Source organism: Rutilus rutilus (assembly GCF_951802725.1).
Source record: "Rutilus rutilus genome assembly, chromosome: 12".
Lineage (NCBI taxonomy): Eukaryota > Metazoa > Chordata > Actinopteri > Cypriniformes > Leuciscidae > Rutilus > Rutilus rutilus.
This window is the reverse complement of record NC_140217.1, coordinates 17,557,447-17,570,010: the sequence shown is the minus strand read 5'-3', so window position 1 is coordinate 17,570,010 and position 12,564 is coordinate 17,557,447. Positions and strand designations below refer to the sequence as shown.

The window sequence follows — 12,564 nt, the reverse complement described above, 5'->3', positions numbered from 1 at the left end:
TTGTACCACGGTGTTGGACTATTTCCTTTAATCTTCTCTAAGCGCAGCAGAGTAAATGTGTCTAAAGTGCTGGAAAAGAGAAAGTTAAAAGTTTCTGTCGCAATAACGAGTTCTTCTAAGCTATTTGGGATGCTGAGATGATGAAACTGATCAGGAAGATTATTAATAAAGCAATCTTTAGTGGTAGAAGTGATAGGTCTAACATACACTCACCTAAAGGATTATTAGGAACACCATACTAATACTGTGTTTGACCCCCTTTCGCCTTCAGAACTGCCTTAATTCTACGTGGCATTGATTCAACAAGGTGCTGAAAGCATTCTTTAGAAATGTTGGCCCATATTGATAGGATAGCATCTTGCAGTTGATGGAGATTTGTGGGATGCACATCCAGGGCACGAAGCTCCCGTTCCACCACATCCCAAAGATGCTCTATTGGGTTGAGATCTGGTGACTGTGGGGGCCATTTTAGTACAGTGAACTCATTGTCATGTTCAAGAAACCAATTTGAAATGATTCGAGCTTTGTGACATGGTGCACTATCCTGCTGGAAGTAGCCATCAGAGGATGGGTTACATGGTGGTCATAAAGGGATGGACATGGTCAGAAACAATGCTCAGGTAGGCCGTGGCATTTAAACGCTGCCCAATTGGCACTAAGGGGCCTAAAGTGTGCCAAGAAAACATCCCCCACACCATTACACCACCACCACCAGCCTGCACAGTGGTAACAAGGCATGATGGATCCATGTTCTCATTCTGTTTACGCCAAATTCTGACTCTACCATCTGAATGTCTCAACAGAAATCGAGACTCATCAGACCAGGCAACATTTTTCCAGTCTTCAACTGTCCAATTTTGGTGAGCTCGTGCAAATTGTAGCCTCTTTTTCCTATTTGTAGTTGAGATGAGTGGTACCCGGTGGGGTCTTCTGCTGTTGTAGCCCATCCGCCTCAAGGTTGTGCGTGTTGTGGCTTCACAAATGCTTTGCTGCATACCTCGGTTGTAACGAGTGGTTATTTCAGTCAAAGTTGCTCTTCTATCAGCTTGAATCTGTCGGCCCATTCTCCTCTGACCTCTAGCATCAACAAGGCATTTTCGCCCACAGGACTGCCGCATACTGGATGTTTTTCCCTTTTCACACCATTCTTTGTAAACCCTAGAAATGGTTGTGCGTGAAAATCCCAGTAACTGAGCAGATTGTGAAATACTCAGACCGGCCCGTCTGGCACCAACAACCATGCCACGCTCAAAATTGCTTAAATCACCTTTCTTTCCCATTCTGACATTCAGTTTGGAGTTCAGGAGATTGTCTTGACCAGGACCACACCCCTAAATGCATTGAAGCAACTGCCATGTGATTGGTTGATTAGATAATTGCATTAATGAGAAATTGAACAGGTGTTCCTAATAATCCTTTAGGTGAGTGTATTTGTAAAACAGAGTCGGTTTTGCAGCCTTGGCTAAATGAAGTATACACGAGTCTAGATAATGATCTGAGATGTCATCGCTCTGCTGCAGAATTTCAACGGCATTAACATTGATTCCATGTGATAATATTAGATCTAGAGTATGATTACAACAATGAGTAGGTCCTGACACGTGTTGTCTAATGGCTCGTTTCCACTGAGCGGTATGGTACGGTACATTACGGTACGCAATTATTTCCGTTTCCACTGTCAAAAGTTGTGAATGGTACCAAAATGCCGAACCGTACCGTACCACTTTTTCCTACCTAGCACAGTGGTACGGTACTAAAGGGTGGAGCTAGACTCACTGCAGAATGTTGATTGGTTGACAGAGTATCATCACTTGCGCGTGCTACAAGGGGAATGACAACATAAGAAGCGCCATTTTTACTATACAGTTGAAATATAATACTACTGTTATTGTGTCACGAAACGTAGTTTTAAGAGTTTATCAGGCGAGAATGTAGTTGTTTAAAGCACAAATCTGTGGTTTGTTTATAAAGATTTATGAAAATTTGATCCAGGTTGTGAGATCCAGGCGATCACCGGGCGCTCGGCGCTCATGTACCCCACCTGGAACAGCCTTTCCTCGGCTAGTCGTTATGACGTTTGCCGCTGACTCTGACGTCTCAGTAGTGGTTAAACATGAGATATAATTTGTCTTGTGTATATCTAATGGGCGATATTTGGTCTCGTGAATCTATAATTTGTTCCCTGGTAATCGTTTTGGCTGAGGGCTAAGTGAAGTTTCATAACTGTATATATTTAAGCTCTTTATAACTTTACCGTTGTAAGGTTAAACTAGAGCGCTGACTTTGTATGTTTGACTGAATTGTTTGCTTTATTTCTTATTGTATAGCTTCTTGTACCTTATACTTATACTTTTATAATGGCTAATATTGATAAAACTAAAATTTAACAAAAAGAGACTGGGTTGAGTTTTGTCATTTTTAATTTTATTACAGTGAAGGTGATCACTGTAATATTGTTTACTGCAACATCTGTTGTTTAGTACAAATGCACGTATTGCCTGGACCATATTAAAATGTAAATTTTTTTTATATTATATTGAAACGAAAAAAGGCAGGGTTGTGTTTTATATTTCGTTTTGTCATAAATAGGCTAACGTTAAACATGCAGTGAATATAATCAATACGCGTTGCCTGAACCACATTTGTGTGGCTATAATGTTTAAGATTTCTTTAAATGAAAACAAAAAGAGGCAGAGTGGTGTTTTATAACATTTAATTTTATTGTTGCCTAAAATATACATACAGAGATAACCAGAGTAGCAGAGAGAGCTGAGTGACGCTTTCAAGAGCGTGCTGTTCCATTTGCAGAATCACCGGACTCGCGTCCTCATGAGTCGTTCTCCTGAGTTGGTAAGTCCGAACTTTGCGTACTTGGTATTGAGAAACGCCTAATGTCGGCGCTTGTCTTCTTGTGACAAACAGCCACATGCCGAGATGCAAGGACAAGATTTGCTGTATGTCATCCATTGTTGTTTATGTTGCTTTCTTCTTCGCGCGAAAATTACGTTGATCGCTTCTTTCCGGCATAGGCCACACCACACCTATCAAGCAAGGGTACTGTTGGCAGTGGAAACACTAGCCGATACGTGGAACCGTACTGTACTGTACTGTACCGTACCGTACCGCTCAGTGGAAACGAGCCATTACTCCAATAGAGTTCAGAATGTCAATCCCAATCCATCTTTTTTGTTATCTACATGTATATTAAAATCACCACCAACTTTATCAAAGAACTTTCTATCAGATTTAGTACTGGCTGCAGATAAAGTCTGTATGGTGCCCTGGTGGCCTGTATACAGTAGCCAGCACAAATCTCAAACGTGATTTATCATTTACACTAGATAGTGTTACATTAAGCACCAACACTTCAAAAGAATTATATTTGAAACTGGACGACTTAGTAATTCTGAAGATATTACTATAAATTACAGTAACACCTCCCCCTTTGCCTTTCAGAAGAGGTTCATGTTTATAACCATAATCTTGGAGGGTGGACTTATTTAAAGTAATGTAATCGTTTGGTTTTAGCCAGGTTTCTGTCAAACACAGCACATCTAGGTTATAACCTGTAATCATATCATTAACAATAAGTGCTTTTGAAGTAAGGGATTGAATTTTCAGCAACCCGAGCTTTATCATTTGTTCATCTGTATTATATCTGTTTTTTATTTGTTGAACATCAATTAAATTATTACCCTTAAATGGGTTTGGGAGTTTTTTGTATTTCCTAATTCGGGGAACAGACACAGACTATATGATGATATCTAGGTGAAAGAGTGACAACTGTGCTATGTGACACAAGTGTATATGAATACTGTTATAATTACGGTACTAATTCCCTTTCAGTCGCTTGCGTTTGACATAGTCGACGTGTCGACTGATTGGGATCACGCTTAGGGAGCCTGTCATCTTCGAGTATTGTTAAAAGGAGCCAATGTTCATTGGCGTGCGTGAATTGCATCATACGCTACGCCCCGCAGCGCAGGTATAAATACGGAAGTGGATGCACGCACCAGTTGTCTTTCACTTCAGAGCTGATCGGTGTCGATGTCTCTGAAGAGTGCTGTTGTTTACAATGAGCAAGTGTGTCGGTGTTCTTCTTGGAAGGCTCTCCCAGTGCTGGTGGTTCTACAGCGCCAGTGCAGCGGTGATCACGAGCTTTGAGCTCTTAACTGCTGTTTTAACAGCATCAAATTTCTGTGTTTGTTGAGGGCTGGTTAGAGGGCGGAAAAGTGAGTGCTTCACTGTTTCAGTTCACTGTTCAGTGTTGCCGCGGTCATTCCCCTGTGTGCTCCGGCACTGGTGATGGGTCCCATTTCCTGGAAGAGCAACACGGGTGCGTTTGCGTCTTTTTCAAGATGCCATTCCACCTGTGCATTTCTGGATGCGATCGTTCCTTGTCCCCCCAAATGGACGGTCACAATAGTTGTATCATGTGTTTGTAAAAAAAAAAAATGTATACAGCATGTTGAAGCAGCTTTTGTGGATAGTTCATGTTCTCATTGCGAGAATATGACTATAGTGGTGTTGAGATCGAGTCCCCATTACCATCCCCCGCTACGGCGCCGTGTGGGGATGGGTGATCTGAGTGAGGCTTCCAAGCCTGGTAACCAATCCCTGTGGGCCCCTTACTACTGTATCACATCGCAGCTGGTGGAGCCCCCCATTGAGCATGCTGGTTCCTCTGTAATGGACCGACCAGCCGTTTCATTCAGGGCCCCTCCAGAGGACAGGATGCCGATCAGGATGGGTGAGCTGACCTCTGGAAATGATGACTTCGCTGCATTATCTCCCTTTGGGAGTGTAACGTTGCCCGAGCCAGGTCCAGAAACATCAGCTATGCTGAAACGGGCCGCCAAGGCTGTCAGGCTCGAGTGGAATCCTCCACTGTGTCCCGAACAGTCTTGGTTGGATGATTGGTATCTTGGGACAGGCCGCGCTGGTTCTCAGCTTGCCACCCCAGTACCTTTCTTTCCCGAAGTGCATGGAGAGCTTACCAGGTCATGGACGGCACCTTTCTCTGCCAGAAACTGCCCGAATAGCTCACTATCCTTGACGGAGGAGTGGTGAAGGGTTGCAAGGCTATCCCTCCAGTGGAGCGGTCTGTCTCAACACAGGTGCACCTGTGTCCGGCAGCCGCTGCCTTTTGGACGGGGGATCCTCGTGTCCCCCCGCCAAGGCCTGTGAGTTCTGACGGGCAGAGCTTACAAAGCCTGAGGTCAAGCCACCTCTTCTTGCATGCCATGGCGCTGCTACAGGTCTATCAGGCCAGCACTCATGGACATGCACGAGGGTAGGCCAGACCATGTGCTCATAGGTGAGCTCTGCACCGCATCTGACCTTACCCTCCGGGGCACGAGTGTCGTGGCGTGCGCGACCGGTCTGGTGATGTCCACCTTAGTGGTCCAGGAGCGCCATCATTGGCTCAGCCTGGTTGAAATGGCAGGTGCGGAAAATGTTCAGTTCCTGGTCTCCCCAAATTCCCAGGTTGGGCTGGTCGGTGACGCGGTGGAGAGCTGCGCCCAACAGTTCTCTGCCGCCCAAGCGCAGACGGAGGCCATCCGGCACATCCTGCCCCGGCGGCTCGCTGCTGCCTCCACACCGCTGCCGGTGGCAGTTCCTCTGCCTGCTCGTCACCGAGAGCGTTGTCCCGCCGGGCCTCCGCAACAGCCTCCAGCCAGGCCTCAGCATGGAGCCAGACGCAGTAGGGGTGCCCAGCCCTCTCCAGGTGCTGCCAAGCTAGGTGGCAAGCGACAGCGAAAGCCTTCCTGAGCAGGCCACTCAGGGATGGAGGAGGGGGTGCTCTTGGAGTTGGTCACCTATCCACTCCCTCCCCCCGGTGGAGGGCCGGGTGGAGTCTTTGTTTTGTATGTGTGTGTGTGTGTGTCTGTTCCGCCGCTGGCTCCCAATACAGCAGAGCTGGCGGTACCCACACTTCAAAGAAAGAGCAGTTTCCTCTGTTCCTGGGTCCCAAGAGGGCCAGTCTAGTGGTGTGCGACCCTGTAAAACCTTGCACCCCTCAGCTACCTCTTGTATCGCCAGCCAGCAGTTGGGTGCGGTTCGAGGACCCGGTCACACCTTCTCACGCACTCTCTGCTGCCATGTAGAGACAGGTAAGAGTTGCACTACACACTTAGACCCCGCTTCGGGCTCCGTGTGTTAACAACACCCCGCCTGCCGACAAACTTTCAGCCGTGTTCAGACCTTTTGATTCTCCGGGCCAAACGCTCCTAGAACAAATGTCTGGTGAACACCAGTTGAGGGGCCACGTATAACGGCCATGCAGTAACGGGGGTCTGGGCGAATCTCCCACTGCATTGGCATCCGTTGCCTCGAGTTGTTAGCAGTTCCCTTGCTTGATGCCGCTGCTCAGCAAGCCTGCGCTGCCCAGTACAGCGACCATTGCTCATACGCTTCCCTCGCATGTCACAACTCGCCCGCCACCACCTCCTATGGAGTCAGAAGCTTCTGAGGTCTCTTCTTCCACTTTAAGTTCCAGCTTGCTCAATCGTGCTGCCCAGGAGGCCTCAAGACAGCCTGTAGCCGAGGAGTGTGGAGACTCCATCCCCAGATGTTCCAGCTGTTCTGGGATCACTTCGGGGCCACACAGTTACATCTGTTGCCTCTCCGAACTCTTCCCCTTGCCAGTTGTTTACTCCCTGAAACACGGAGACACTGGCATTCAGCTGACCCGCATGCAAAATGCATTAAAAATCCCCAGTGAGCCTTCTTGCACAACACTGTGCTAAGTAAGGAAGGAGAAGGAGCAGGTATTCTTAGTTGCCCCTTAATGGCCCAACTGGACCTCGTTCCCCCGAACTGCTCCTCTCGACAGCTGCTTCCTGACCCATTCCTCTGAGACATCTCAGGGACAGGGCACCATTGGCACCAGACCTCTGGGAACTCCAGGTCTCGATGTGGAGGTTCAGCTATCTACCTCAAGAATGTAGATACCATCACTTCTGCGAGAGTGCCCTCTAAAAAGTGAGGCTTACGACCTGAAGTGGAACCTGTTCGTTGTTGTTGGTGTTCTTCTCACGGGAAGACCCCCGAAGGTGTTCGATCACTTCTGTGCTTCTTTGCTGCAAGATGGGTCGGAGCGAGGGCTGTCTACCTCCGCCCTTAAAATGTATGTTGCCTTTATATTAACGCACATCATGATGCAGTGGATCTAATCCTTAGGGAAGCACGACTTGATCGTCGGGTTCCTGAGGGGAGCAAGGAGACTGAATTCGCCTTGCGCCCCCTCTATACCTTCTTGGGACTTATCTCTGGTGCTACTGCACTCGGAGACCTTCCCTTGGGGGAAGCTAGGCAGCTGAGTTAAAAATCCTGTTTTTAAAGAAAACTGTTTTTATTGCTGGACCACCACTGACTCCAGGCTCCGCTCGGCTCCTCAGCGAAAAACAACTGGTGCGTGCATCCACTTCAGTATTTATACCCGTGCTGCAGGGCGGAGCTTGTGATGCAGTTCACGCACGCCAATGTACATTGGCTCGTTTTAACAATACTCAGAAGATGACAGGCTCCCTAAGCCTAATCCCAATCAGTCGACTACGTCTCCGTTCCATGTGGAGATTTGCATGTGAATCTCTTTTGTGGGCGTGGTCAAATAAAAAATAATGAGCAAGGGTTTGAGATACTGGACATCTTGTTGGTTTTATACAAATTACTTAAACAGAGAATATTTGTTTTCAGTTTGAATCCGATCATTTAAAAGTACACACTTAAATGTTTATAAAGATATATGGCTCATAAATGTGTGACAAGTATTCGCTGAGTTTTGTTTCAGTTTATAGACGTGCTCAAGAAAAAAAAAGTTCACCACGACGGAGAGACAGAAAGCACACCCTGTTTATTTTCTTTATTTTACAAAAGCACAATGTTTTGATTTGATTGTAAGTGGACATATACAAAAGTAGACATATCACAGATTCTTTTTTCATATTTCTTTTTTCTGTATGACCATAAATGACGGAGTAATTTAAGTTTATTGTGCTACTATGTGAAGAAAATCCAGCAAAACGCGCCGGCGCCTCAGGGGTTAAATAACCATTAGGTTCCAATTTTCACATATTTTTTTGCATATTAATTGAAAATAAATGCCTTTCCAATCTTATATGTGATGGAAAAAGTGAGAAGAACGAGTTCGGGCAAAAGGCGGATTCAAACTCTGCTTGCTTTGCAAAAGCCACTACTATTTACAAATTATAGACTTTTGAATACTATTGTCTGTCCTAACCAGACAATTGTATCTGCCAACAAGGTGGGCTATTTGCACATAGTGTAAATAGACACTCTGATTACTCTAATAGTTTCGCGGCCGTGGGTCCCCCAGATAAGCTGAGGCCCCAGGCGGTGTGCGATACCTTGAGTTGTCCTAGATGCGACATGCCACTGCACTTCTCGTCTGGTGTGTGACCCCCTTAATTTAGATGGCTTGTTTTTTCATGATGGTAGATTAGCAGCCTAGAACCCATTTGTGTCATGAGTTTTTTACTCTGTTGGTTGACCAACCCCTAAAGTGGTTCTGAACAATTTAGTTCTGGGTGTGACTGTTTTCCTTCTTTCACATACACATAGCATCAATCTGATCTGATGCATCTTGATATGCAAAGGCAGTCTCTGTGCCATCAGAGAGTGGTTTCAGTCCTATGTTTCAGGAGTTCTTACTTGGAACCAGCAGCTACTTTGTAGTATGGTACTGTGGTATACTGTTTACATAGCACTACTGATGCAGTGTCGAGTGCCCTATGAAAGGGATCGTCTCGGTTTCATATGTAACCGTAGTTCCGTGAGTAGGGAATGAGATGCTCCTTTGTCCTGCTTTTGCTTCCTTCATAGGAAATCTGAGTTTATTAGCACCAGCTAATAAATCTAATCTATATGTGCTTAAGACAGTCGTCACACCTGGACAATGGGCACACCATTAGGGCTGCCCCCTAACAGTCAATGAGAAGAGGCTTGGTCGACCAAAATTGTATTACTCGGTTAGTTGCAGAAAAAAAAACTCCACAGGAAGTGGCAAAGTCACGCAGCCTGTGACGGACAGATTGTTAATGGCAGGTACTTGTGGTAATTACAGTGTGTCGGGCAGGGAATCCAAATGTTCTCCTATCACTCATTAATTTCAAATATGGCTTATCATTTTAAACATGCAAGTATTATTAACTTTACTTGGCCGCTCGCTCCAACGTTAACCTAGAAAATGGGCGCTATTATTAGGCGCATATCCAAGTGTTTGTGCAGAGTGTATAGCACACTTACTGCATGAAATGGAGGTGCTGGTGCGGTCACTTGCATTTTTCCTGATAACAGTGGAAACAACTTAAAATACTCAGTCATTTATGGTCATACAGATAAGAGTAATCCATCATTCAAAACGGTCTACTTTTATATGTGTAAACAACAACAAAACTTTGTACTTTTGTAAAATAAAAAAAACAAACAGGATTTGCTTTCTGCCATATTGGCAGTGGTGGATGATGTACCAGAAAGCCACACTTGAGTAAAAGTATATATCATACCAGAAAATGACTTTGGTTGAAGTTAAAGCCACTATTAAGAATATTACTTGAGTAAAAGTTTTAAAGTTTGTGATATTTATTGTACTTAATATCAAAAAATACTTTTCATACTTAAACATACTTAAGTATTGAAAGTAAAAGTACAAATAAATACAAATTATGAAAGGAACAAAAATATATAAAATTGTTCTATACACAGATTGAGCAGCAAGATTGTGTTCAGTTTTAACTGTCTCTTTCATTTAGTTTTCTTTTAATTAAAAAAAAGGTTAAATGTTTATTGCCAAGTTTTAAGTAAAAAAAAAAAAAAAAAAATTGTAGTTTCAGACTTGAAAAATTAACAGTTTAATTTGAAGACCTCAAAATGTATCTTGAGGTTGGACAGTGAGTTTTTACATGCCAATATTTTTGTATCTTTGGGTAAGCATCCACTCTTTCGTTCCAACATAAGAAACCATTTCTCACAAATGGCCAGGGATGTTCATCTTCGTCACAGCCATCATTTGACACCAGACTAGCAGATGCCGCCGCTATTTCTGCTTCCATCTTGAAATCTGTCTTATTGTCGAGTGGAACTCAGTCGCTTGCTAGCATGACATGCCTGGGCAGGTCTGTGCCTTGGGCTCGAGTGGAAAATGAAATCAACCACAGTTGTGCGAGCACTTGTTTACATATGCGCAAAGAAATTTAACCAAAGATCTAACTTGCAAGCCGTAACATATGTCCACTGTAGGCGAGATGAACTTGAACCCATATGCAGTTTATTTAAAGATCAGCGAAGTGACAAAAACAATCCAAAACAGGCTTTACTTGATACAAAGACATGGCATGAACATAAATACACTCACCAACAGTAGGTTACAACATCAATACTAGACAAAGTAACATGGCAAACATGAGAGCTATATAAAAACGTGGACTAATACCTAAACAAGACACACCTGTGAACATAATCAAGACAATGAACCAATGACAGCATTGGACACATGGCTGGATCACATGACAAAGGGGAGCACATGACAAAACCAGGAACATGACAATGAGCATGAATAAAATACATCAACACTAACAAAAATCTATAGAAAGCTTGAAATGTCTACTTTTAAACAAGCCGATTTGAATCGAAAACAAATACACTCTGATCAATAAAATCCGTATGAAGGGTGTATTTCTCTCTGCAAAGGCTCGTCCACTATACAGCATCTTTGCAGCTGACACTGACTCAGAAAACACTAGTTTATTAATAAATAATTAATGTCTCCTTGCTATTTTTTCAGACACATCCATAATAATTACTTTTGCTGGCAGTTTATGGCAAGCTTTAGCATGCGCTTGAGCTTGAAATAGGCTATATATTACGCCTATATAGTCTATTAAAGGCTCATTATGCTTTAGTATATATTAGTGTGGTTTAGTATAAATGTGTGATTAGTCGACTAATGGTTCAAATGAACAACTACTAGTCGCCTCTAAAATTCTTTAGTTGGGGGCAGCCCTAGTTCTTAGTGTCAGCTTCTGAAGCAGTGTCTTGTTCCTTACTCAGTTAGATGTTTCAGGTATTTTATGGGCTCTTAACATGATTAAAAACAAATTTAGCATACGTGTTTTTTCTGGAAACAGTAATCTGATCATCTTTGGAACAGAATATTAAACCTAAGGCAGCTATTAATGTTCCATTGGCTGTTCTTAAATACACAGAGTATGAAATATTAATACATATTTTCAGCTAAAGTTCTGTGACTTCATATCAGGTATATACAACTGCAAAAACCACTGTTGTTTAATCTTTACTAATTTAGTGCTTTGATTTAAATTGTGTTGACCATGTACATTAGTTTGTGTCATGCATCAAGTACTTTTTGTCCTTTTACAGTTTTCTTTATTGGCCGAAACCTTAGCCCATGAAAGGCAAGACATACAAATTCGTACGAAAGCACAGGAAAAGGTGAGTGTTTGCCGACTCCATGAACTATAAATTAATATTTTCCACCCCTTTGTGTAATATTTGTTTCAGACCAGTACTGCCTAGGAGAAGTTGCCTAGTAGTCTTCAACTTTTTACTACAACTGTAGAGAATGCCACGTGATCTTGTTTAACAAGATCTTATAATAAATGCAGTACCTGTCAAAAGTTTGGACACATTACTTTTTTTTTTATGTTTTTGAAAGAATTCTCTTATGCTTACCAAGGCTACATTTATTTAATCAAAAATACAAAAACAGTATTATTGTGGAATATTATTACAAATAAAAAAAACTGTTTTCTATTTTAATATATTTTAAAATGTAATTAATTCCTGTCATGGCAAAGCTGAATTTCTACATCGTTACTCCAGTCTTCAGTGTCACATGATCTTTCAGAAATCATTGTAATATGACTTGGTGCTCAGGTAACATTATTATTAGGGGCCAAGCACCGAAGGTGCGTAGGCACCTATTGTATCTGTTCCCGTTCTTATTAGGGGCCAAGCACCGAAGGTGCGGAGGCACCTATTGTTTTTGTTCGCGTTCTTATTATTATTATTATTAGGGGCCAAGCACCGAAGGTGCGTAGGCACCTATTGTATCTGTTCCAGTTCTTATTAGGGGCCAAGCACCGAAGGTGCGGAGGCACCTATTGTATCTGTTCCCGTTCTTATTATTATTAGGGGCCAAGCACCGAAGGTGCGGAGGCACCTATTGTGTTTGTTCCGGTTCTTATTATTATTAGGGGCCAAGCACCGAAGGTGCGGAGGCACCTATTGTATCTGTTCCCGTTCTTATTATTAGGGGCCAAGCACCGAAGGTGCGGAGGCACCTATTGTTTTTGTTCGCGTTCTTATTATTATTAGGGGCCAAGCACCGAAGGTGCGGAGGCACCTATTGTGTTTGTTCCGGTTCTTATTATTATTATTAGGGGCCAAGCACCGAAGGTGCAGAGGCACCTATTGTTTTTGTTCGCGTTCTTATTATTATTATTATTAGGGGCCAAGCACCGAAGGTGCGGAGGCACCTATTGTATCTGTTCCGTTTCTTATTAGGGGCCAAGCACCGAAGGT

The 12,564-nt window shown here is 43.4% G+C and overlaps 1 protein-coding gene across 9 annotated transcripts in view; it reads left to right on the top strand.

Moving 5' to 3' along the window:
- LOC311300859 (centrosomal protein of 95 kDa-like) overlaps positions 1–12,564 on the top strand; it is a 350,199-nt gene that overhangs the window by 276,629 nt on the left and 61,006 nt on the right. For 7 of the 9 annotated variants that reach the window (XM_084425491.1, XM_084425490.1, XM_084425487.1 and 4 more), the window contains one exon: positions 11,401–11,472. The exons of 1 other annotated variant lie outside the window; for it this stretch is intronic. In XM_084425491.1, coding sequence (XP_084281617.1) covers positions 11,401–11,472 — 72 coding nt within the window. Of the gene's footprint in view, positions 1–2,745; positions 2,846–11,400; positions 11,473–12,564 lie in introns of those variants that run through there. One more of the 9 variants, XM_084425494.1, reaches the window with a different exon arrangement.